Source organism: Cucurbita maxima, unplaced genomic scaffold (genome assembly GCF_002738345.1).
Source record: "Cucurbita maxima cultivar Rimu unplaced genomic scaffold, Cmax_1.0 Cma_Scf00069, whole genome shotgun sequence".
Lineage (NCBI taxonomy): Eukaryota > Viridiplantae > Streptophyta > Magnoliopsida > Cucurbitales > Cucurbitaceae > Cucurbita > Cucurbita maxima.
The window spans coordinates 314,774-340,312 of NW_019272085.1; the positions used below are offsets into that span (position 1 = coordinate 314,774).

General features: G+C 39.4%; 2 protein-coding genes across 5 annotated transcripts in view; one reads left to right on the top strand and one right to left on the bottom strand.

The window, feature by feature from the left end:
• Nucleotides 1-4,115, bottom strand: part of LOC111472319 (vesicle-associated protein 1-2-like) — a 5,442-nt gene extending 1,327 nt beyond the window's left edge. The window contains exons 1-8 of one of the 2 annotated variants that reach the window (XM_023117979.1): nt 3,931-4,115; nt 3,410-3,494; nt 2,449-2,519; nt 2,217-2,298; nt 1,811-1,926; nt 1,565-1,747; nt 1,220-1,312; nt 535-777 (exon numbers count right to left, since the gene is read on the bottom strand). In XM_023117979.1, coding sequence (XP_022973747.1) covers nt 535-777; nt 1,220-1,312; nt 1,565-1,747; nt 1,811-1,926; nt 2,217-2,298; nt 2,449-2,519; nt 3,410-3,458 — 837 coding nt within the window. In that variant the 5' untranslated portion in view covers nt 3,459-3,494; nt 3,931-4,115. Of the gene's footprint in view, nt 1-534; nt 778-1,219; nt 1,313-1,564; nt 1,748-1,810; nt 1,927-2,216; nt 2,299-2,448; nt 2,520-3,409; nt 3,495-3,898 lie in introns of both variants that reach the window. The other variant, XM_023117978.1, reaches the window with a different exon arrangement.
• A 3,562-nt stretch (nt 4,116-7,677) lies between these two features.
• LOC111472317 (chromatin structure-remodeling complex protein SYD-like) lies at nt 7,678-25,520 on the top strand. 3 transcript variants are annotated; one of them, XM_023117975.1, is made up of 37 exons: nt 7,678-7,793; nt 8,967-9,089; nt 9,183-9,244; nt 10,100-10,215; nt 10,354-10,776; nt 10,979-11,151; nt 11,611-11,783; nt 11,881-11,945; nt 12,255-12,683; nt 12,870-12,965; nt 13,041-13,315; nt 13,617-13,714; nt 13,818-14,003; nt 14,157-14,337; nt 14,588-14,782; nt 14,856-14,899; nt 15,036-15,092; nt 15,284-15,380; nt 15,464-15,636; nt 15,709-15,922; nt 16,265-16,390; nt 16,476-16,565; nt 16,842-16,958; nt 17,066-17,146; nt 17,361-17,468; nt 17,671-17,840; nt 17,926-18,004; nt 18,091-18,165; nt 18,475-18,572; nt 18,646-18,753; nt 18,872-18,929; nt 19,003-19,233; nt 19,336-20,103; nt 20,185-20,446; nt 20,522-21,681; nt 21,800-24,463; nt 24,591-25,520. In XM_023117975.1, exons 2-37 carry the CDS (start codon nt 8,985-8,987, stop codon nt 25,236-25,238), a joined length of 10,005 nt encoding a protein of 3,334 aa, XP_022973743.1. In that variant the 5' UTR covers nt 7,678-7,793; nt 8,967-8,984; the 3' UTR covers nt 25,239-25,520. The 3 variants fall into 3 exon arrangements, with proteins under 3 accessions (XP_022973743.1, XP_022973745.1, XP_022973744.1); XM_023117977.1 differs by having other exon boundaries at nt 13,083-13,315; XM_023117976.1 differs by having other exon boundaries at nt 12,255-12,677.
• Nucleotides 25,521-25,539: the final 19 nt, after the last annotated feature.

The following is a 25,539-nucleotide window of genomic DNA, read 5'->3' on the forward strand; positions in this document are numbered from 1 at the left end:
CCCCCCCCCCCCCGTGGAGTGCGAAGATTCTCGACCGATAAGGGCGGGAGAGGAACGAAGCGACACTGCTTCACACCCAAAAAGAAGTGAGCTACGTCTAAGTTAAACTTGGAGATGGGCCAAGGTATTAGTGAATGTAATCGCAAAGAGAAGAAAATTGCTAAAATTGCAGCCCCACAAACGGAGTCAAATGTCCATCAGTTTGTTATCTTTCCGTACAAAACTATGCACGAGACTGAGCTCGAGTATGGTAAGAAACTTTGTTAAAAGGGGAGAGAAGGGAAAGGAGAAGGCAAGTAATCACCAAGGAGCTAGATTGCTTAGTGAGAGACCTAGGAGTCTCAAAATCCCAAGTTGTTGGGTTGAATATTTTATTTTTCTCNCAACATGAATAAACATTTAGGAGTCTCAAAATCCCAAGTTGTTGGGTTGAATATTTTATTTTTCTCCCAACATGAATAAACATTTTCGTAAAGAGAAACATAATTACCACATAAAGTACTAGATAGTCTAGCTTCAAGAGAAAAGGTCTACCTCTATCAGTTCTGCATCCATGAGAGTTAGCTTTGACTTTAGCTCTAACAAGTCTTTCGTTAAGTTCAACTCTGGCAGATCCTTCACTGGTTTTGATTCCTCAATTCCCTCAACTGGTGTGGTTTCAACATTGCCAATTGGTTCGGCCACTGCATCCTCATTTTGTCTCGTTGCAACATCCTCAGCTTCTCGATTGTCATCTGAATCTTTACAAGTATCAAGTTTCTCAACCCCCTCAGCAACCTGGTATAGATAATAGTTCAAACACACAAGGTAAAAAGATTGAACATTGACAAACCATATCGAAGAGATCCGAGCGTCTAATAAGTCATAAATGCAGGAATTTAAACGCCATGTATCTTTTCATGCAATATTAAGACAACAAACTCAAGGATTCCACAAATGTAACAATGATAAACGGATGTATACTTCGATGGGAAATCCCTTTCCATTTGAAAGCTAGAGAGAGACTATAACAACTCAAACCCACTGCTAGCAGATATTGTCATCTTTAGACTTTCCGGCTTCCCCTCAAGGTTTAAAACGCGTCTGTTAGGGAGAGGTTTTCACACCTTTGTAAGGAATGCTTCGTTATCCTCTCCAACCAATGTGGGATCACAGAGACCTTGACAAGAATGTAAATATAAGCACATATGACTTGACAGAGTTGTTTTCATGATCATACCTTATAAGGTGGAGATAACTGTAAGGGGGAATCAACTGGTCTAAGCTCATCTATGTGTTTGCGGGTATCAAGTCCATTGGCATCTTCAGCAACCTAGAATATATCAATTTCCAATCAAGATATACGCTCGGAAAAAAAAGTTCAACCACAATCTTGTTTTCCATCAGAAGTTCCATATGTATGATAATGGTTAAGAATCTATATGTTTCATTCCACATTACATATATGCTTATTATAATAACCTCAAGATTTGAAACTAAAGCCACCCTGCAATCAGACCGAAGAAGGTGGATCGAGTTAAAACAGAAGAAAAACGTAACACATGAACGGTGCACAGTTACTTACCTTGAGAGGCGGAGGTATGTTCTCAACTCCCGTCTGCATTCTATCTTTTGGCAAGGAAGTTTCAAGATTTGGATCTAGTTTCAGCTCTCCATTAATTGGTAACAAAACAGGAGGTGGCGTCGCGCTTACTAGAAAAACCTTCAGCTTCTTCTCTTCAATGTGCTTGCCACTACCCTTTGCAAACTGCTTAGCATAACAAAATCTTAGAACAAGACCTGTGAAACAAGAAACAACTATAATTCTTACCAAGTCAGGAGTGATGTCCTCTTCAGATGTTCCAGCAGGAATGACTGTCCCTTGGACCAGGAATTTGTCTTTGCATTGCATATCAGGTGGAGCCGTACGCTGAGCTAGCATGGTGACTGCATAGATCAAAAGTATGCAAGTAATCCTTCTGAGTCAAAATCAGAGCTCAAATACAACAGAATAAACATTAAAACAAACCGAGGCTATTGTGTCTAACAGCCAAGTTGCATGCATCTAACTATTCTAATAGGAGAATCGTTTGACCCTACTATATTTGGTTGTCAAGAGAACTCGCAACTTTGAACTCATTTCTTCTAAACCCTTAAATCATTTACACGACTCTTATTAATCACCAGGCTAATCCATGGTAGTTCCAAAATTTTACAAGCACGGTACGCTATGATACCTGTGAAGTCACACGTATCCTTAGGCTTAATGATGCCAGTATTGGGTCGAACACAGTACTTCTTGGGAGACGTAGTTTTTACCTGTATACAAAGTTTTTCTATTAAACAAGCCTTTAAGATTCTATTAAACAAATTTTTTTCTGATTGTACTGAAATTGTAGCAGACACCACATTGAAAGGAATAGTATTGGCAGGAAAGAGATTTTGTATGATCCATTTGGAATACTGTACCTTGAAAGCAATATGCTGATCAGACTTATTGATAAGCTGAATCAAGCATGAACTTTGAGTCTTCAACTCAACTGGAAGAAGAAAGGATACAAAACTTGTTAAAATAACACTGATAAAAATGAGTGCGCAGACCAGAACGTTCTTTTATATTTTCTGTCTTTGCATAACATACATTCAGATATGAACAGGTAGGGAGATTGGGATCCTTAAAAATTTTAGGAAACTAACAAGTAAATCTTATTGAGCACTTTAACTTTACATGTCAAGAAACAAGCTCCCACCGGCTATAGCATACAATATTCGGTCTGCTTTCTTCTTATCACAAAAACTAGCACGTCTAAGCTACAACTCAGTCTAAGCCAGGCCTACCAAATTTTTATATCATGATTTAAGCTTTACTTTCATTTTACTTTCATTAAGACAATTTGAGGCTTTCATTAAGACAATTTGAGGCTAATAATGTAACTGCTCAAGCCCACCACTAGCAGATATTGTCCGCTTTTCCCTGTTACGTATCGGCCGTCACCCTCACGGTTTTAAAATGCATATGCCACACCCTTACATAGTATGTTTCATTCCCCTCTTCAACCTATGTGGGATCTCACCATCCACCCCCTTGCAGGCTTGCGTCCTCGCTAGCACACTGCCCGGTGTTTGGCTTTGATACCATTTGTAACAGTCGAAGCCCACTGCTAGCAAATATTGTCCGTTTTGGCCCGTTACGTATCCTGTCAGCCTCACGGTTTTAAAATGTGTCTACTAAGGAGAGGTTTTCACACCCTTACAAAGGATACTTCATTCCCCTCTCCAACCTATATGGGATCTCACGGATAAAGTAGAAACACTACGCAAGTCAAAATCTGCAGCCGTTTCACTGGTATCTTGCCTGGTAATATATAATTGGATGTCACAATGAACTAGAAGAAAAAAAAATGTAAAAAGGAGTTTCTCTTATACTTACAAGTGAGTTTAAGTTCGCCCGGTCGAATTTCGAAAAGCTCCATAGTCATGACTCAATCAGCTTAAGAAACAATCAACTTCTGAAACTGCCATTGCAGAAAGCTTTAGTCATCAGAGCCAGGAAATCATTGAAGTGAACCAAGAAGATGAAATTTCCCAAAATAATGAAAACAAAATAGATATAGTAACAGACTCCATCGATCTACTCATCAAAAAAGGGAAAACAAAGTGGAGTGGCAACAAAATAAGAACATTTCAATGCAACAATCAGATCAAACAAACAAACAACTCTTATGCTGCCCACAACCATCGTCACCAATCTCAAAGAACAAACATATGAGACCCAGCAAACATCGCCAAAAACACGTCAAGACACACAAAAAAACCACGAAATCAAAAGGGGAAAAACAGAGGGATCTGAGCAAACAGCTACACTCCGATCAAGAACAGCAGAAGGAAGGAAGAATTAAGAAAATGAGGTACAACGTACAAGCACAGTAGTAGCCGAGTTGAAGCGATTACGCGATTGAATTGGAAGTTTGGCGAGCGAGCAGAGTAGAAGAAGAAGGCGTGGATGAGTGAAGAGTTAGTTGGAGAGATCTGAGCTAAGCAGCAATGGAGGAAAGGAATGAGAGGAAATGAAAGCAGCGAAGGGGACAAGTGAAAGCAGCGAGCGTGAAATAATCTTGGATTTGCAGAATGGTAACGATGGCTACGCGGGTCTCTCTCTCTCTGTACTACTATCTTCTCCCCCGCTCCCATGGTCGGCTTGCTCTAAGCCGTTAATTTTTGAAAAAAATGAACTTGGCTCGAACTCGGCTCGGCTTGGCTTCTTTTTATGAAAGTTTCAAATCCCTTTAAATATTTAATATTTTAGTTAATGGTATATATCGTGGTACTCAGAAATTATTAATAATAAAGCTTTTTTAAAGTAATAAAAATATTTCAAAAAAAATAAATAAAAGTCTTCGTAAATTATTGATATATTTTATTAATCATTTATTAAAAAAAAATGGCGTAACAGCGAGATTATTTATACTTTTCTTGTATTTATAAATTTAAATTAAGTTGACTAATTATAATTTATACAAAATAAAAAATGTCACCCACTTATAATTTTTCTTATAAAAATTTCGAATTAAGTTGACTAATTAAAAAAAAATTGAATTATTTTGGATTTTTTTTTCAATTCATTTTTAAATATATATTAATAAAACTAATTCAAAACAAAAACAGCTTGTGATACGAACTATAGTGATTAAGTTAGATTGAAAAAAAAATGAGTGTAACTGCTCTGCAATCCCAATAAATGATGGTCAGTTTCAAATTGTCGATGTCTAATGAATCGTGTTAGCTTAGGTTATATTTTTTTTCCATATTATAGATCATCGTTTTAAAATATCAAAATTTTCTTCTATACTGATGGCACCAACTATTGTTGCTAAAGTTCGGTTAGAAAAATCTCATTTAACGTTCACGTAACAGCAACGGTAAAATTTATTCGAGTAGAGAAGAACATGACCTGCAAAACATGGTAAATTCGCGCACGGGTATGGTTTTTGTCCCCACAACTTTTGGACTAAGTCAAAAGATAGCTAGATTTAGAATGGATTAAGAGTACACGAAGCAAGAGCACTTTAGGGTGCATACCCTATATGAAGCTTACACATAAGTTGGAATTCAACTCGAGTCTTCCTTAATTCTTTATTTAATGGACTTTTTTTCCGTATTTTATTTGTTTATGTTTATCCAATGATTCAAATTTCACATATCCGTTATTTTATTATTTTGACTCGATAAATATGCAACTTTTAGGTAATAATTAAATAAAAATAACGCCATAAATATGAAATTAGGCAGCTGTGTTGATTTTCCTTAGCCACGCAGAAAAGAAAATTAATAACGCCATAAATATGAAATTAGGCAGCTGTGTTGATTTTCCTTAGCCACGCAGAAAAGAAAATTGGCTAAGAAGCCGAGGCTGGCGGGTTTTCCTTTCTAAAACTAAGTAAAACGACGTCGTTTTTTAAGACTTTGGTGTTAAAAAAAGAAAGCCTTTTTATTTCGTCTCGTTGTCACTGTGTGGGACTTGGATTCCAAGGTCCATTTTCAGGATCACCTTTGGATTCTCTTTTACAATTTCTACTTTTTCCTTCCTTCCTTTAATAAATAAAATAATATAAAAGAATATTTGGTGTCATTTTTTCAACCATGTTTAAAACTATTTAATTTTTAAAAAGCATTCTTACTATCTCGAACCCAGAGCACCTAACTCCACATTGAATTCGAGGTCAATGAACATCTATGTTGGGTTCTGGTCCTCGTCAAGAGGTCAATGAGCGTCCCTATCTCGAATGCGGAATACGGGCTCCATGNTGGGTTCCTGATCCTAGTCAGGAGGTCAATGAGCATCCATATCTCGAATGTAGAGCGTCGATTCCATGTTGGGTTTCGGTCCTAGTCAAGAGGTCAATGAGCTTCCTTATCTTGAATGTGGAATGTCGACTCTACGTTGGGTTCTTAATCCTAGTCAGGAGGTCGATGAACATCCATATCTCGAATGTGGAGCGTCGACTCCATGTTGGGTTCTGGTCCTGGTCAAGAGGTCAATGAGCGTCCCTATCTCGAGTGCGGAATGTCGACTCCACATTGGGTTCTTGATCCTAGTCAGGAGGTCAATGAACATCCATATCTCAAATGTGGAGCGTCGACTCCATATTGGGTTCCGGTCCGGGTCAAGAGGTCAATGAGCGTCCCTATCTTGAGTGCGGAATGTCGACTCCACATTGGGTTCTTGATCCTAGTCAGGAGGTCAATGAACATCCATATCTCAAATGTAGAGCGTCGACTCCATATTGGGTTTCGGTCCGGGTCAAGAGGTCAATGAGTGTCCCTATCTCGAACATAAAATGTCAGCTCCACGTTGGGTTATTGATCCTAGTCAGGAGGTCAATGCGCATCCATATCTCGAATGTGGAGCATCGACTCCACATTGGATTCTTGATCCTAGTCAAGAGGTCAATGAGCATCCTTATCTCGAACGCAGAATGTCGGCTCTACGTTGGGTTCTTGGTCCTAGTAAGGAGTCAATCAGCACTAACATTATTCCTAGAATATTAAGAATGGTAATAATTGGATATAATTTTGAAACCGAAATAAATTGAAATAAAGGAAATTTAATTAAAAAATGAGAAGGGATAATATAAATGGGAAAGAATCTCATTCTTGAAGGCGTTGCTTTTAGAGATTCTTAGCGTTCAATTGGGCCTTGTTTGTTCGGATTACATGAAAAGTGGGGCAGAGGAAGAACATTGGATAGGTTAAACGTGACAGCGTGGACTAACGATGCCAAACGTTTTGGCACCACATTCCATTTGTGGAGCCCCTACCATAAAGTGAACCAACAACGCCAAACTTTATTATTATTATTATTATAAATCCCGACATTCCACGTATGACAATATAAAAAAATGTAACGTCCCAGTATAGAATTTGGGTATCGGATGATACCGACATTTCCTTACATCGTAGTCACGTTACCTAGTCTTTGCTTCTTAAAAGTGAAGACTATCCCTTATTTAGTACCTGATAGCCCATCCGTGCCTTGATTGCGTTATCTACTATTTGCTTCTTACAAGTGAAGATTGTCCCCCCGATTTGGTACTTGATGGCTCTAGTGTTCCCACGATGCATCACGGTTGCATTACCTACTCTTTGCTTTTTAAAAGTGAAAGCTATCCCCTACAAGTGAAGATTGTCTCTGATTTGGTACTTCCCGTGATGTATCACTGCCTCATTTTCTACTCTTTGCTTCTTAAAAGGGAAGACTATCCCCACATATCGACATGAGTCATCATGTTTTATAGTATTATTTTTTAAAAATAGTGATTTGAAAATTTTTATTTTTAATCTAATATTTATTAAAAAATTGTAAAAATCCTATTAAAAAAAAATTAATATATTTTCCTATAAAATTTCGAGATTATGATTAAAAAAAATAGAAAGAAAAAGAGGAAAACTATGGATTATTGAATGGAAATCCATTCCCACGGGCTTTCTTTTGAAGCCTGCAAACGGTCCAGATCCAACAAAATGGGTCGACAACGTCCCCATATTTTCACGAAACCCGACATGTCGGCAATTACAATCATATATTGGCCCAAACCGACGACGTTTCAATGAATGGGCCAAAAGCCGATTATTGTCACGTGCGAAGCATGCTCGGACGACGATCCCATTTTTATTTTTTTGTTAAAACGAGCAGGTAGTGAAATGGCAGTTCCATCATCCTTTCGAGGGCTGGGTAATTTCTTCAGCTTCTAACCAGAATTTTGTTTCATGCAGTTCATCATCAGCTGCCAGTTTCTTCGCGGATATCGTTTCAGGTGTTGTATGCTTCTTCTTCTTTACTCGTCCATGAAGATTTTCTACTCTGTCAATTTCATTTCCCGACTTGGAAATGTTGCCCATTTGATAAAGCACCTTTTTTAATTTTCTTCGTGCTGTTTTTTTTAGACTCAAGAACTTTCCAACATACATTGATGTCGTTGTTCTAGCTTAAGTATCTATCTTTTTTTGATTCAATTGTAAAGTCTGTTCTGGTTTTCAACTGCCGCTGGTGAAACTTGAGCTGAACTGATATTGAAATAGCTCACAGCTAGCAGACTTGTTTGAGCTTTCCTTTCCGGCTCACGCTCAAGGTTTTTAAAATTCATGTGTTAGGGAGAGGTTTCCACAATGTTTCGTTCCCTCTTCAACCGATGTAGGATCACACAATCCACCCCTTTGGAGCCCAATGCCCTTGCTTGCACACTGCCTGGTGTCCACCCCTTTGGGGCTCAGCGTCCTCGCTGGCACATCGCCTGATGTCTGGCTTTGATACCATTTGTAACAGCCTATCCCCTTCGGGGCCTAGCGTTCTCGCTAACACATCGTCCGGTGTCTGGTTTTGATATCATTTGTAACAGTCCACCTCCCTTTGGGGCTTAGCGTTCTTGCTGGCACATAGCCCAGTGTCTAGCTTTGATACCATTTGTAACAGCCCCAAGCCCACCACTAGTAGATATTGTCCTCTTTTGGCTTTTCCTTTCGAGTTTCCTCTCAAGGTTTTTAAAACTCATATGCTAGGGAGAGGTTTTACACCCTTATAAAGAATGTTTCGTTCCCCTCTCCAACCGATGTGAGATCTCACTGGATTGTAAAATTGTAATAGTTATAGTATTATGGATGATCTTATTGGAAATATTTCATGCGACTATCTTTCGTGGTTGTTTTAGAGGATAGTTATGAGTAGTGTTTGCTTGCGCTGTCCATTTTTGTCTTCCCTTCATTCAAGCATTTTCCCTTTCAGCTATCGCTAGTTACTTGATATCCATCGAAGAAAAATATGGGAAAAATTCACACAATTGGATAGAACGTGCATTTCCTGTTTGTATTACCAGTGAATTGTTTTTATGTTAGGATCACTTTGTCCATTTTAGTGTCTAGTTGTTTTAAGTTAAATTGGTCTTTTTGTTCGTCGTCTTATCAATGTCACGATTATGATTTTCACATTTTAGGTTGCTGTCTTGGACAATATGGCGTCCGCACAAAATGTTGAGTTGGAGGCAGCAAAGTTTCTGCACAAACTAATTCAAGAATCTAGAGACGAGCCAGCAAAATTGGCTACAAAACTCTATGTGGTGTGTAATGCATTTCTTGCTTTCATTTTGTCTGCTCAATGAATGGCACGCAGAATTTTCATATTTATGATTTCATGCTTGTGTGAGTTTCAGATATTGCAACACATGAAGTCAAGTGGGAAAGAACATTCCATGCCATATCAAGTAATATCAAGGTAAAGAATGATGGTTCCATACTTTAGTGAATCAGCGATTATGTTTCCCCCTTATAATTGTTGCAGTTCCTAATGATTGTATTTTCCCGATACCGAACCGTCATTTGTTCTAATTTGGGGAAAAAAACAAACCACCTGCATTAATATGCATGATGATAGGTTATAGTTCACTATATGACTGATATCCAAAAGGCATCTATGATGCAATGGTCACCGAGGCCAAGGGTTTCTTGCAATTGGATAATCATCTATTTGGCTTTGTTTTAGTTAGATACACGAGAAATCAATTTTAATTTTTTGTAATTTAAGTAAATGCCAAATGTAACGGCCCAAGCCCACCGCTAGCAGATATTGTCCTCTTTGGACTTTCCCTTTCGGCTTCCCCTTTTGGGCCCCTTTAGGAGTGAATTGTGAGATCCCACATCGGTTGGAAGGGTGTGGAAATCTCTCCCTAGCATATGTGATTTAAAACCTTGAGGGGAAGCCCAAAAGGGAAAGCCCAAAGAGGACAATATCTGCTAGGGGTGGGCTTGGTCCCTTACATAAAAAGGGTGGAAGGCCAATAGAGGAATGGTGGAAAAAGAAACTTATGGTTTGCTTTTTCATTCGTCACATCTATTGACACTTAATCCATGAAGAAGCTCTATATTGATGCCAAATTTGATTAGAAATCCTGTTTTTAAAATTCTTTTTACTGTGTAATATGTCTCTGTTAGGTTGTTGGTCTTGAATGGCATTTTGATGCAATTCTACCTCTTTACAGAATAAATGTTCATTACTTTAATCCTACCATTGTTTCTTTAGATTGCTATTCTTATTTATTTCCTTTCTGTTAACCGATACTTTTTAATCTAGAGCCATGGAGACTGTCATCAATCAACATGGTCTTGATATTGAAGCTTTGAGGGCTTCACGCCTTCCTCTCACTGGTGGAACTCAGATGAGTGATTCTACCACTGCACAATATGCGGGTACAATGATCTTCTATTTGGTACTGGTTATAAGTGAATCTGGTTTGCAAGTGCACTCGTGATTGTTTGCATAATGTTTGTCTACAAATGCACATGCTATACTTTGTTCGGAATAAATCATTGTAGAAATAATTGCAGGCTCCTCCAGTGTTGTTGGTACAGCTAAAGATTCCAAAATGGGTATATCTGGAAGTGACACCAGAAGTGGCCCACTTGCTCCAAGAAAGCCACCTGTTGCCCCAAGTAGTACAGATCATGATTACTACCAAGGACCTGCAACTCATCGGAGTGGTCAATATTTTGATCAAGGAAGTCCTTCTAGTTTGGATTCGAGGTCTGCCAACTCACAGTCACAAGAGAAGCATGATTCAGTGAGTTGGGACAAACAATTAAATGATAAGGATGGTAAGAAGGGCACCAAGAAGAGGAAGAAGGTGGATACATCAGTTATGGAACCATCTAGTGACGATACCCATCAACCTGATTCCCGCAATCCGTCGGTTAATCCTAGGAATGCGAAGACAAATAGGGTCGAACCACCGGCATATCTAGTTAAGGGAGGTATGTGCCTTTTCTTTTGTTTTTAAAGTTAGTTGGAAAGCTAGCAATGGCTTGGCCATCTAGGTCCATTTAGTCATAGTGGAAAAGTATCATGTTTATATAGGATGAACCATGGAGCATACAGTGTTTCCAACTTATATTACCAATTTACCACTATCTCCAAGCCTCTTCTACTGCTCACTGACTCTTTTATATGGTGCAGGCAATATTGAGCAGGTGAAGCATGGATTATCAAAAGCTGCTGAAAAGCATATTGACCCTCAAATGTATTCTGTGAACAGAGGTGATGGGATATCTACCTCGGGCGAAAAAGTTTTGGAGAGTGAACTACCTATATCTAGCACATCATCAGTTGATGCTGCGAAAATGATTCAGGTGCTTAATAGTTTCTTGATAATGCTAGTTTTTTTTGTTAAAAAATAGTTCCTCTGATAACTTCACTTTACCTTGGGTCACATCTCTTTTTTCTTTCTTTATAACGTTTGTGTTGTGGAAGTATAAACCTGGGTACAAATATCCAGCTACTTCAATTGATCTTCTCCTTGTACTACTTTTGTTTGTTATTCTTCTCTTTTCTTTTATTAGGGTTGATTTTCCGTTGCGTATCTTTTGCATATGACTTGAAACACCTTAGGTGCATGACGTTTGGCTTATTGCATATCCTTTCTACTCGCCTTATTGACGTTTGGCTCTCATTTCAAAATCGAAACAAAATTTGTATAGTACACTTTTCAGTACAACCACTACTTGGACTATGCAAACAGCTTTATTTGGGAACTATACTAAGAATGCCTATCCATAACGAGATATTAACTTGGCATATATTGTTAACAGGGTACATGGCGGAACAACGGACCAGAAATGAGTATGTTACGTAACCCAGTTTCTAGAGAAGCAGGAAAGCTTCCTGTTTCTCAGGTTCCTACCTCATCCCAATCTCGCTTGCCTTTCAAGGAACAACAATTAAAGCAACTTAGGGCTCAGTGCCTTGTGTTTTTAGCATTCAGGTTGCTTATTTTTCTTAATCTGCATGTTGAGTTAAAATAATATCAATATTTGTTCTAGTTGGTTGTTTAATTTTATGTTTCGTTCCTTTTTTTTCAGAAATGGTTTAATGCCAAAGAAACTGCATCTTGAAATTGCTCTCGGGAATAATTCTCCTAAAGAAGGTAGACAACTGTAATATATATATGTGTGTGTGTGAACAAAGCTATGCATTATACCAGCTCGTCTTAAGGTTTCATTATGGTGTTTCCTTTCTAAATGCTATGCTGATTATTCCATATAGGATCTATGTTTTATTGTTTCTTTATGTCCTGTTCTTATTTTTTCTCTCATGCAATAGATTGTATTTTTGAGCATTAGCCTCTTTTCATTATAACACTTAAAAATTTTTTCTTGTAAAAAAGAAAAAAACTATACATTATCATTATCACATAGTCGCTTCTTTTTATTGATTACTTTAAATGCAAATGAAGAGGGGCTTCACAAAGATGTTGATCCTAGAGGCATTGCTCAATCTTTTAATGAGGCCAGAAGTTCCAGTGAAGTCATGATGCCATCAGGAAAGTTGGATGCTGCAAGGGGAACAGGTACGATGATCCCAGGCGCTGTATCTGCCGGAAGAACCTATGAGGTTGACTCCATGAAGGAAGTAGATAATAGAAGAGAAGAGGATAACAAGGGTCCACTTTCTGATTATTCTGTTCAAGCAGAAGTAAGAAAGCCAGAAGCTGAACTAATGCGGGAAAAAGCAATTTTTCAAACATTCTTGAGCACTGCATCGCATCCCCTTGACTTTTCGAGTGCAAGGGGGAGCTTAACTGCAAATAACCCTCTTGAGGATTTGGGGAATAGCAATCTTCTGATTGGACAGACCAATCAAGCCACTGCTACAGTGGGTATGAGTAAGCCACTAAACCCTAGAATTGACAGCACAAATGAGGTTTCTAGGGGAAGTCTACCAGCTTTTGCTAGTCAGCATGAGCTGGTAGTTGATAGACATAATGATGCATCTGCTCAGTTTCACGTTGTTAGAAACAATAGTGGTTTAGGGAGTCAACGTACTAATAGTCGGTCTTCTTTTTGAATAGGGGAGCGGTGGAAACCTATCTCTGGGACGTATGATCAATACCATGCTGTAATGCCTTTGAGAGATGCTAGTGTGATCTCAAATCTTGCACCTCATGGTGAGTTCTTTTTGCAGAACTTTAATTCACATGGGTTGAATGGTTCTTACTGAATGTTATGAATCTTCATTGTAGATTATAGAAATATGCCAGAATCTGAACCTAGATGCATCACAGAAATGCACAAAGTGCCATCTGTAGATGAAGGGATAAATGGCAGCCTAAATACTATGGAACAAGAAAATGATGGTAAGTCAGTGCCATCTGATTTGCCGATGTCTCGAAAGTACACCATGTCAGAGAAATGGATAATGGATCAGCAGAAAAAGAAACTCCTAAATGAGCAAAATTGGTTACTGAAACAACAAAAAACTGAGAAACGTATTGCCACTCGTTTTGATAAGTTAAAGGTTCGTGTGCAACTCAGTTTTTCTCTCTATTTCCATTCATTGTTGATGCTGAATTGAACTGTAGTTAATGCCTCTGGGATATTGCTGGAACTTGTAGTTTGAAAATGATTTTCATTGATTATTCTTGATTGGAAGGCATTTTTGTAAGTAGTTTCTTTGGGTGGGACACCCTTTGGTTGTCTTTCCAGCTTTATAATATCTCTGTTCTTTCTTATAAAAAAAAGATTTTTCATCGATAATGATCTGGCACATTTAGTTCGTTTCGTTTCTCATGTATCATTTTCCTTTCCATACTTTTCAGAGTACTGTCAGCTCATCAGATGATATATCTGCAAAAACTAGAAGTGTAATAGAATTGAAAAAACTTCAACTCTTGCAGCTTCAGCGTCGCCTCAGGAAGTAATAACTAGTCATTTCTCATGAGTTGTCCTCTAGTTTACATTCATTGCTATTATTTCTTCTTTGATTAATCTTTCTGATGAATTTTGAAAAATCTTGGCAGTGATTGTCTAAATGATTTCTTCAAACCAATTTCGAATGAGATGGACCGCTTGAAATCTTTCAAGAAGCACAAACATGGTAGGAGGATTAAACAACTTGAAAAATTCGAGCAGAGAATGAAGGAGGAGAGGCAAAAGAGAATACGAGAGAGGCAAAAGGAGTTCTTTGGTGAGATTGAAGTTCACAAGTATGTGGTGCCCTATCTAATGCAGTTTTTGTCTATACTTTCTTAAAATTAAACCTCAAATGGCTTAATTCCATGAATGAAAAACAAATTCTGATGGATTGAAGTTAAAAGTTGTTCAAATCTTGCTTATTGTTCGTCAACTCTTTATTCTAGGGAAAGACTTGATGATGTATTTAAAGTTAAGAGAGAGAGGTGGAAGGGTTTCAATAAGTATGTCAAGGAGTTCCACAAAAAGAAGGAACGAATTCATCGTGAGAAAATTGACAGAATCCAACGTGAGAAGATTAATCTTTTGAAGATCAATGACGTCGAGGGGTATCTGCGAATGGTGCAGGTTTGTCTCGTCTTTGATGATTACTAGCAATCAAAGGGGTAGTCATCATTCTTCTTCATAATATTTCCTATCATGAATAAATATTTCTACAGTGCATTACTCGTGATTTCAGTCTTTATTTATAAGTTGTAAAAAATTTTGTGTAAATTAAAAAGGGGCTGAAGGAAATTCAAAATTTTCTCCCTTGAAGCAAAATCAGATTTTGTAGACTTTTCTTTTTCTCACTCTATCAATTCACTTCTTGTGCTAGGATGTGAAATCGGATCGTGTTAAGCAACTTCTCAAGGAGACTGAGAAATATCTTCAAAAGCTTGGATCTAAGCTACAGGAGGCGAAGTCCACAGAAAGCCGGTTTGGGCATGATACAGATGATGGATGTGACGTGAATACTGCTGAAAAAAGTGAATTTGCTATCGAGAATGAAGATGAAAGCGATCAGGCAAAGGCAAGTGGTTTTCTTCTCACCTTCTTGCATTTGTTTTTGTCTTATTGACTGATTACATTGATTCTTCTTACAGCATTACTTGGAAAGTAATGAGAAGTACTACTTGATGGCTCATAGGTGACGCATTACATGCTTTCTTCTTCCCCCACCCCATGCCCAAAACAAATTTTGACCAGTGCTTTGAAAATTAGCTCATTAACAACGAGATATTGTTAATTTGTTTCTGATATCTTATATGAATGTTCTTTTACAGTGTTAAAGAAAGCATAGCTGAGCAGCCAGCCTGCCTTCATGGAGGAAAGTTGAGGGAGTGAGTATCATGCTTTTCCTATCATCCCCTCCTGTTTAGTTTTATCTCAAAATTAAAACTATTTGTGGCAATATCTTTTTCGTACGTACTTTAGTTCTTTGATTTTCGGAACTCATATGATCTAAGAACAAAAAAAGCCAGTGCTTGGGCCATTCTAAAATTCTTTGTGAATGTGGCAATACAAATTTTAGGTATCAGATGAATGGCCTTAGGTGGCTCGTTTCGTTATACAACAACCATTTGAATGGAATTCTTGCTGATGAAATGGGGCTTGGAAAAACTGTTCAGGTACCATACTATTTTAAGCTGCCTTGTATGCGACTAGATCTAGCTTCTGCATCGTTCCGTGTTACTAACAGGGGAATTTCCAGGTAATTTCCCTGATCTGTTATTTAATGGAGACTAAGAACGATCGAGGTCCATTTTTGGTGGTTGTACCGTCATCAGTTTTACCTGGATGGGAGTCAGAGATCAACTTCTGGGCCCCAAGTGTGCTTAAAATTGTGTATTCTGGACCTCCAGAAGAGCGGCGCAGACTATTCAAGTAATGATTTCCATATGTTCTCTCTTGAATCCTTGTTGGGTAATTCATAAACTTACCTGATCATTATTGCAGGGAGAGAATTGTTCATCAGAAGTTTAATGTACTTCTGACCACATATGAGTATCTGATGAACAAACATGATAGGCCAAAATTAAGCAAAATTCATTGGCACTATATTATAATTGATGAAGGCCATCGCATAAAGAATGCTTCATGCAAGTTGAATGCTGATCTGAAGTACTACCGTAGTTCTCACAGATTACTCTTGACCGGGACACCGCTACAGGTCACAGTCGTTGTTAATGCTCTTCTCGTTTTCTTTACAGCTTGGGGGAATATTCCTTCAATCTGATTGCACGGACATTCTTTGGTTTAGTCTCTATCTTTTTCTTGAGTTAATTATATTTTGATCATGAACAACTGAACCTAAGCCTTTCCTTTTGGGGGGCATTATGATTTGAAATATTTTAGATCCCGAAATCAAGCATTCAAATATATTACATTCTTAACGTCAAGTCGCAGTAGCCTCACTGTCATAAAGAGCTTAAATAATGAAATTTACTCGGGAAATAGTTGAAATTTCTTTTGGGTTGTAGTTGCTGGCTTATTTTGAATCCATTCTGTGCAGAACAACCTTGAGGAGCTTTGGGCATTACTGAACTTTTTGTTGCCAAATATTTTTAATTCATCAGAGGATTTTTCTCAGTGGTTCAACAAACCATTCCAGAGTAATGGTGATAGTTCAGCCGAAGAAGTAATTCCTAAATTCTGCAACTTCTCTTTACAATTCAGTTCCTTTTGTCTCTCACTTAAATTTTTAAACTTTTCTTTTTGGAAAGGCCTTGCTTTCTGAAGAGGAGAATCTTTTGATCATAAATCGACTTCACCAAGTTCTTCGCCCGTTTGTTCTTCGGAGGCTTAAACACAAGGTTTGTTTGAACAAAAATTATGTACAGTACATCCTTTTGTTTTCATAAATTTTCACTGTTTATTGGTGCTTTATTGCCCTTTTTATGGAAGAATCATTCTATTTTCTCATGCATCCCCTTCAGTATTCTGCTATTTATTATGATGTAATTGTAACAATAAATATTAAGTTCTTTTGGTCTGAACGTGAAAATGCTGGGTAGTTTTTATGTATGGAAGAATTCAGAGAAATATTTCCTTGTTATCACGTATTTAGGTTCTTGTATTCTTGCTTGCAGGTGGAAAATGAACTGCCAGAAAAGATTGAAAGACTTGTAAGATGTGAGGCTTCTGCATATCAGAAACTTTTGATGAGGAGAGTAGAGGATAACCTTGGTTCAATAGGAAGTACAAAGGTTCCTTCACTCTATGTTCTACTTATTTTTCGAGAAGAAATTGTAATTCTAACTTCTATGATAATTCAATTGTTACCTACACTCCCTTACACATATTCTCCCTCCAGGTCCGATCAGTGCATAACTCGGTGATGGAGCTGCGTAATATTTGTAACCATCCTTATCTAAGCCATCTTCATGCAGAGGAGGCATGTCTTTCTTTTCTTTCAATGCAAAGTATCTATTGAATGGTTTTTGGATAAACAAATTGTCTCAGCACCCACTTCCCTGTATTCCTGATTGAGCGTTTTATCCTCACAGTCTTTTCATTTTGACGATGCACAACCTCGAGTTGGAAGCTTAAACTACCTTATTTCCTGCTTGGTGGTATTTATCCTGAGAAATTTCTGTATTCTTGTGTAGGTTGATAATTTGATACCTAAGCATTACCTGCCGCCAATTGTTAGGCTCTGCGGAAAGCTTGAGATGTTAGATAGAATATTACCAAAGCTAAAAGCAACTGATCATCGGGTAAGTACTTGTATGGACAATAACAAGATACAATTCTGATGAGAATTCAATGCTTAAAGATATATTACTTCTTTTTTCCTCTAGTCAGACTAGTTTATTGTCTATGTCAATGATTTCAATTCAGAACGAGCTTTTGTTCTGTTTGTCACCTTATATCCTTCTGTTTTGTTTCAATCTCTCTAATAGACTAATATTGTTGCAGGTTCTCTTCTTTTCCACCATGACTAGGCTGCTCGATGTTATGGAGGAATATCTTCACTGGAAACAGTATCGATATCTACGATTGGATGGACATACAGCCGGGGGAGATCGTGGTGCTCTCATTGAGTCATTTAATGGGCAAAATTCTCCCTATTTTATATTCCTTCTTAGGTAACTTTCATATTGTCTGTCTGATCTGTTCTTCTTATGAATATTCTTGTCTCCATTCTCAAGTAGCATGTTCCTGTGGTGTCAGCATTCGAGCTGGTGGTGTGGGAGTGAATCTCCAAGCTGCTGACACAGTGATTATTTTTGACACAGACTGGAACCCACAGGCATATATATCCAAATTTCATGATATTTATGTCAAGAATCTGCTGTAGCTTTTGTTCTGAATTTTGTTCACTGTGCATGTTGTCAGGTTGATCTACAGGCACAGGCAAGAGCTCATAGGATCGGCCAGAAGAGGGATGTGCTTGTTCTTAGATTTGAAACAGTAAGTAGCTCTTGTTGAGAGGGGGATCTCTCTTCCCCCGGCCCCTAGGCTATTCTATCTCTTGAGTAATGCTATTTGCAAGTTTCTTATTAAAAAGAACATTTGATATCATGTGATAACTTCGTCACTAAAACCAATCGCAGAGCTTTTTCTATAATCAACATTTTGTTTCTTCGTTTCTTTTCTACCTTTTTCTGTTCTTAGTTGCTTGATTCAATCTGATGGGTTAGTATCCCTTTATCTTTTCGTGGTTTGTAATTGAAAATGTGGATATTGTCATCCTGATCTTTCTTTTATGTCCATCTCCAGGTTCAAACGGTGGAAGAACAAGTGAGAGCTGCTGCAGAGCATAAACTTGGAGTGGCTAACCAGAGTATTACAGCCGGCTTTTTTGACAACAATACAAGGTTGGTAGCTCTTTTATAAAAATTCATGTTGTTCTTGAGGCACTAATTGCTTTTGTCCCATTTATTACTGCAGTGCTGAAGATCGAAGGGAATATTTGGAATCTCTTCTACGCGAGTGTAAGAAAGAAGAAGCTGCACCTGTACTAGATGATGATTCTCTGAATGATCTCTTAGCACGCAGGTACACCTACATCGACCCATCCCCATTGCTTTATATTTTATGCTGCTGATTATATGACCCTCAAAGTGCAATAAGGAAGGAAACCATAGTATATTGACCATTGTCTTCGTGTTCACAGTGAGCCAGAGATTGACGTGTTTGAAACAGTGGACAAAGAACGACGAGAGCATGAGATGGTATGCAAATCGACACTCTTTATGTCTTCTACTTTATTCATACTGTGTTCACTTCTGAACATTAATTTTTCAGGCCACATGGAAGAAGCTGGTTGTTGGTCATGGAATTTCTGAGCCTATTCCTCCCATGCCTTCACGTCTTGTAACAGATGATGACTTGAAAGAATTCTATGAAGTAATGAAGATAACTGAAGAAGTACCAAAACCTAGGGAGGGAGCCCAAGTCGGGGGGGTAAAGAGGAAGAGCGAATATCTTGGAGGTCTCGACACCCATAATTATGGGAGGGGGAAGCGGGCAAGAGAGGTCCGGCAAAGTGTTTTTAATACTTGTGAATTTGTTATACCTTAACTCTTCTGGCTGTCATTATATTTTCATTTATTTCCATTGAACTTTCTATTTTAATAGGTGCGATCCTATGAAGAACAGTGGACAGAAGAGGAGTTTGAAAAGATGTGCAAGGTTGACTCGCCTGAATCCCCGGGGCCAAAGGAAGCTGTAGCAGGAGAATCGTCAACCAGTATTAGTGGGCCAGTTGTAGGAGATGTTTTGAAGGAAGAACTTCCTGCTGCCTCCCCTTTGCCTCCTGTTGAGCCTATGGCTCAGCATCAAACACCACCCTCAAGGCGAGGTCGTGGAAGACCAAAAAGAGCGGCTGTCGATAAGTCGCCTGCTCCAGTGGTTTCTCCATCTCCTTCCATGGCAGACGACGTGGACACAGGGTTGCAAGGAGAAACTATTTCAAGCATTTCTAAAAGTGGCGGTCTTGATTCTTTGCCTAGTGAAGGAACAACTTATCAACTTGCTAAAGAGATTTCTGCAAATTCTCAGTTAACTACCCCTGTGCCTTCTATAATTCCTGCCTCTGAGTCGGCACCAGCTTGCTCTCCTGCACCAGTTCAAGTGAAAGGTCATGGTCGAAAAACTCAAACTGGACAACAACCTCCTAGAAGAAGGGGGAAAAAACAGGGGCTGGTCCCACCTCCTGTTCCTGGTAGCCTATCCTCTGATGTATGTCAAGATGACCAGGGTAAATCCACAAACCCAGTGGCAAGTCAAGTTAATGTTGCAAGTGACATTATTTCTAATGCGTCTGCCACCCAGCTTCCCTCTGGTTTACCTGGTTCTGGCCCTTCAAAACCTGTCACTGGACCTAATGATCAACCGGCTGTTGAGGTATTATCAAATTTGGAACCTTGTCCTGCTTTTCCTTCTGTGCCATCTCTCTCACAATTTGCTCCTTATTTCAATCCTCAGCCTGTACAGCCTAGAGGACAAAGTCGGAAGACGCGAAGTGCAGCTGGAGCACCACGGCGTAGAGGAAAGAAACAAGTAGTAGCAGCTGCATTGCCCAACACCATGGCGGGTGCTAGTCTAAGTTCGAATGCAGATTTGCAAATGAACCATATTGATTCTTCTTTGAGTACTGTCAATCAGGAAGATAAACTGGAAAATAAGCCCAATAAGAGCAAGGAGACAATCAGCCTATCAACTTGTGGTAGTACCATGGAACCACAAGGCAAGTATTTAGATAGACTTCAGCATGTGATCATTGTCTGCTATGTTTATCAATCTACTTTTAAATTCTATGCAGGGCCTACTCCTGAACAAAACCAAAATGCTGATTCTCGTGGAATTTCTAATGTGATCAAGGAGGCTTCTTCTGGAGATTGCGCGTCCAAAGCAAACCCTTCTGAGCACTTGAGTAAGAGTCGTGCGGCCCAGGATGCAACTGTAACAAATAATCGTGTTGATGAAACACTGAAGAGTCATAGCTTGCGAGACACAACTCATCCAGTTACATCAACTCCAGAAACTGCAGTTCCAACATGTGGTCCTCCTGACGTTTCTGTTGCTGTCGGGATGAGTCCCAAAGCTGTAACAGATGTTGCTAGAGAGACTGCTCCTATTTCCCAGCCAATTCATTCGTCCGCATCAGTGGCTTCAAGCGTGCAAATTGCATCTCAATGTCCACCACCCGTATATGTGGAACCTAAACGGCAAGGTCGTAAGACTGCTAAAAGGGTAGAGCCCTCTCAGCGTAGGGGAAAAAAACCGGCCTCATTGCCTTCTGTCGTTCTTGATGGTTCAGCTGGCAAGGAATCTAAAGATTTGAATGTGCTTGTGCAACCAGGGCCATTGGGGGATTCAAGTTGTAAAGACATAGGCCTAATAGGTAAAACTGAGACTGAGAATCAAGAATCAACCAATGTTCAGAATCACGCAGGTTGTACCCAAATTATAGATACTGTGGATTCCCAGGATCTGAAAAGAAAGGAGCAAGTACCCAAACCTGCTCAACATAAACAGCTTTTGGCATCATCAACAAAGATTGATGCTACTGGAGCCTTGGACAAGACCTCTGCATCAGGCCGTTATCAAACTGCAAATGTAAATGACGTTGCTCGGGTAATGAAGGAAGTCTTCTCTGGGACTGGCTTGTCAAAAGCTAAAGTTGGAGCGTTGTCTGAGATTGAAAACAAGGATGCTTCTGCGATGCCTGTTTTGAGCAAGTCCTCTATGGAGGTGACCAAAAGTCATAAATCAGAGGCTATTTTAAATTCCAACATTCCAGTTGAGGCCCATGAAAAAGAATATTCAGTTGTAGCTAATGAAATGAGACCAGATTCTGCAAATGCTTTAGAAGAATCTATCGTTCCGAAGATCGATGATGACAATTCTGGATGTGCGAAGGCTGATTCAGTAAATAAATTGGTTGAATCAAGAGAAACATATGATGGATGCTCAACTGCGGTAAGTGTTGTGAGATCCATTTCCCTTTGTCCTCTTAGTACTGATCAAAATAAAAATGATATTTGCTAGAGATCTATGCCTTTCTTTGAAAGAACCTCTTAAATCTTTTTGTCCTCAGGTTAGTGGCTCTGCAATTTCATCAAACTTCATCAATGCTGATCATAATCCCCCAGAACCCTCGCCTATTTTCTCAAGTCTGGGTGTTTCCAATGCATCAAAGGCTCCTGAGGTGATGGATAATGTATTGGAAAATGAAGCAAACCCTGTTAGTGGAGGATCTTTAAAATCTTCTCCTGATAGAAGCAACTACAAAGTTCCCTCGTCTTCGAAGAACGATGGAATAAATCATCCTGCTCCTTCGAATAACATGGCAGAACTGCCTTTGGAAGAGCCTTCAGAATGCCCTCTTGATATGTCAAGTAGATCTCATACTACAGTGACCGTTGCCACGACTACTGTTGAAAATGCAGAAATTTCTGCTAACCAAGCTCATCCAAGTCAATCGAAAACTCTTGATGATCAAAGACTAACTTCTGTGGACTGTCCCTGTGAACCGGCCTCTGATATCACAAAGGAAACTCTTGACGTGGAGGGATTCTCAGAACCATCAGAATTTGATCATACAAGTCTTGAATGTCCTGCAACCACATCCATGCCTGAAATGTTGGGTCAATGTTCGATTGACTACTCTCCTGAGAAGATAGGCATGGATTCTGGCAGAGGTGATAATTCTAAATTTTCTTTTGAAGTTCCAGTTGAATTTATCAAGGCATCTAACAACACAGAACCTTATCATGCAGCTGTTGAAACTTTAAAAGCAAGACCTGCGAGGCAAGATTGTCCCAGTGTATCTTCTGGTACAACAGAGAATACAACGATGAACGAAACGGTGTCTGTTCGTGCTGCAGTTAAGATGGAAGGTGATCTTAGACCTGTTATGATTGTTGAAACTTCGACGGAGAATCCTGGTCAAGATTGTCATAGTGTCTGTCAAAGTCTCTCAGCTCATCGTGAAAATCTCGAATATCCAGATGTTTCAAATTTTAATGAGAGTTCCGACTCAAGTATGCCAGGTGCTGAAATTGAAGTTCAAGGGCGTGTTTCTGTAACTACTATGAATATTGAGAGTAAACATAAAGAAGTGAATGATACTGATCCTGCTGTTGAACAAATGGATGCTGCCTCGAAGCAGGGGAGGTCTAGTGGTAGTCAAGATCTTTCAAACGCAGGTGCACCTAATCTGGTGGAGCAAACATCGGGAAATAAATTAGAGGTTGCTTCAGAAGAATTGCCAACTTTTCCTTCATCTGATCATGGAAGCGTTCAAGTCCTCGAAGCTTCTGCTGGAAGTTCTGATGGTAGAGGTTATGCTGTGGAGCCTGATTTGCTAACTCCTAGAGTTGAGGCTGCGGAATGCACTTTCAAAACTGATTTTGAAGGTCAGAAAACATCATTAAATGATAGTAGTAATTGTATTCCGGATGAGAATTTGAAGGTATCAGATCATGTCGAAGAAAATGCCGAATTTGTTAATCCTGAGAATGTTCCTGAGAAAAGCATTCTGATTCCTCGGATTCAGGATAATGAAGGTAACCAAGCTGACAACCATGGTGCATGTCTCAGGGATATGGATATCTCCAATTCTGATGCTGTTGTTCAAATGGACGTTTATGACGAAAAACGTGTATCAGAAGGTAAAACTGGTGATATGGTTCTGCCATCAGCTTCATTGCAGGGAGGGGAAGAAAGTTGTTCTTTCACATCTGTGGGAGATCAAGTTGATAAGTTAGGGAATCAGGAGGAACCCAACAAATTTGGAGTTAAAGGGTCTCCTGGGGAGAAAAAGCAATCCGATCCTCTAGTCGAGTATGTTCTTGGAACTTCGGCACAATCTTTATCTTCTTCCGAAGTTAAGGATTCGTATACGATGACATTGCTTGATACAAATTTAGATAATTCAGGTGATCAAACTGATTTACCTGTATCCTCGTCCACGGTGACAGACAGAGAAAAGATTGGGGATTCTTCCAAGGATGATTCGTGTGGCTGCACGGTCACAGATTCAGTAGAAGCTCTCGAGGATAGTGGATTATTAACAAATGAGATGTCGGATGTTTCGGTTGTGCCTGCTTCATCGTCTCAAATGGAACCCATTAGCTCCCCAGTCTCTCTGGAGGGGCCAAGTGATTATCAAGGTAGTGACCATATGGTTGCAACACAGGATAACATTGTTTTGTCCAAAAACGTATCGTCTGAGGAAGACAAGCTGCGAAACTCGTTCGAGAAAACCTTATTAGATAGTGCAGACCCGTCGGAGGATTGTAAGGAGTCTGATATTAGCAGCAAGGGACAGCTTTTAAGCATCACTGAAAACCTCCGCTTCAATGATCCTTCCAATCATCTAACGGTATCAAAGAAGTTGGAAGCTTCAGCTGGTGATCAGACAGGGGATGTTCCGCAAACAGGGGAGGTTGTATCAGTAAATGCAGCTGATACCTTTACTCAGTCCGCACCTCCAACAACCATGGAAGAAGAAAAGTCCAATGCCTTACTCGACAGTGGTCTAATTGCTAGCTCATCATCACAGCCACTGAACGACATACAAGGTTCTCAGTCCGATACAGATCCAATGGATTCTTCTCAAGCTGGTGTGGTTTTAGAAAAGAATATATCAGGAGAAACAATTGTGTCTTCGTCTTCTCCGGTTTCAGAGGAGGTAGGAGCAGATCTAATGCAATCTGTTGCTGAAGTTCAGACGATTGACCAAACCGATGCATCTGAGGTTGGTCCCTCGCCCAAAAAAAAAAACGATAAATAAAAAGATTACGACCTTACATTGTCATTGTCGTTGGAGACATTGTTATGATCTGTTATTTAATTGGCATATTACTGTGTAACTCGCATTTCAGGTGGGGGAGCCTTCTCTAGAGAAGGCTGTAACAGAAGTAGCCAATCCTCCATCCTCTCTACCTGCTGAAACTGAAATTATGGAAAGCTCACAAGTTCCAAGTTTGATCGATAGCGCCATTGCAGTTGTAGAAGCAGTCGTACGCGACGAAGCCGATGATGTACTCACAGCAAATGAAAGGTGCCAGTCAGCAGGTGGCTCATCAGTGCAGGATCCGGCTGATAGCATTGCAGATGTAGAAATGGTCATATGTGATCAAGCTGATGTTCCTCCAACCGGTGACACGGCACAGGGTGCAGTTGATACAATAGCCATATGTGCTCAAATTGACGTACCTCCGGTTTGTGATACGGCGCAGGATCCAGCAGATAGCACTACTATACGTGATAGAGTCGATGTACCTTCAGCTTGCAATGCAGCACAGGGTATAGCTGATACTGCTGTTGAATGTAATCAAGTCGATGTACCTCCAGCTTGCAACTTGGTCCAGAGTCCGACTGATAGCGCCACTGCAGCTGCAGAAACTACCATAAGCGATCAAGTCGATGTTTCCTCCAGTTTGACTCTGCCAGAAAATGAATCTGCAAATTTGGACCTGCCTCCTAGCTGTTCAGAAGTAGAGGACGAAAGCATCGAGCACCGACTGTAGGGAACTCGAGTTAACAAGAGTTCAGTTGAATCAGAATCAGAGGATCCAAAGCAAAGTGAATGAAGGAAGGTTTCTTCTGTACATTTTTTTTGTATTCCCATGCTATATAAGTTTATCCTACGGGGGAAATTGTAGGTTAAGTTCATACGAATCTCTGCTATTATTTTGCTTTAGATATTGTGTGTGTATATAATTATATGAAAATTACGGCTTTAGGATACAAAAGCAGTTGCCAGAAAGCATTAAAGTGGTGGCACATTTCTTCTAATCAGCAGAAACCAACTCATCAGACTCGAAACCA

Bases quoted from the DNA above. Each gene is read 5' to 3' on its own strand.
- LOC111472317 (XM_023117975.1), top strand. From the start codon at position 8,985: ATGGCGTCCGCACAAAATGTTGAGTTGGAGGCAGCAAAGTTTCTGCAC. The intron at 14,004-14,156 runs GTATGTGGTGCC...TCTTTATTCTAG, and splicing joins GGTGAGATTGAAGTTCACAA to GGAAAGACTTGATGATGTAT. The intron at 15,381-15,463 runs GTACCATACTAT...GGGAATTTCCAG, and splicing joins GGCTTGGAAAAACTGTTCAG to GTAATTTCCCTGATCTGTTA.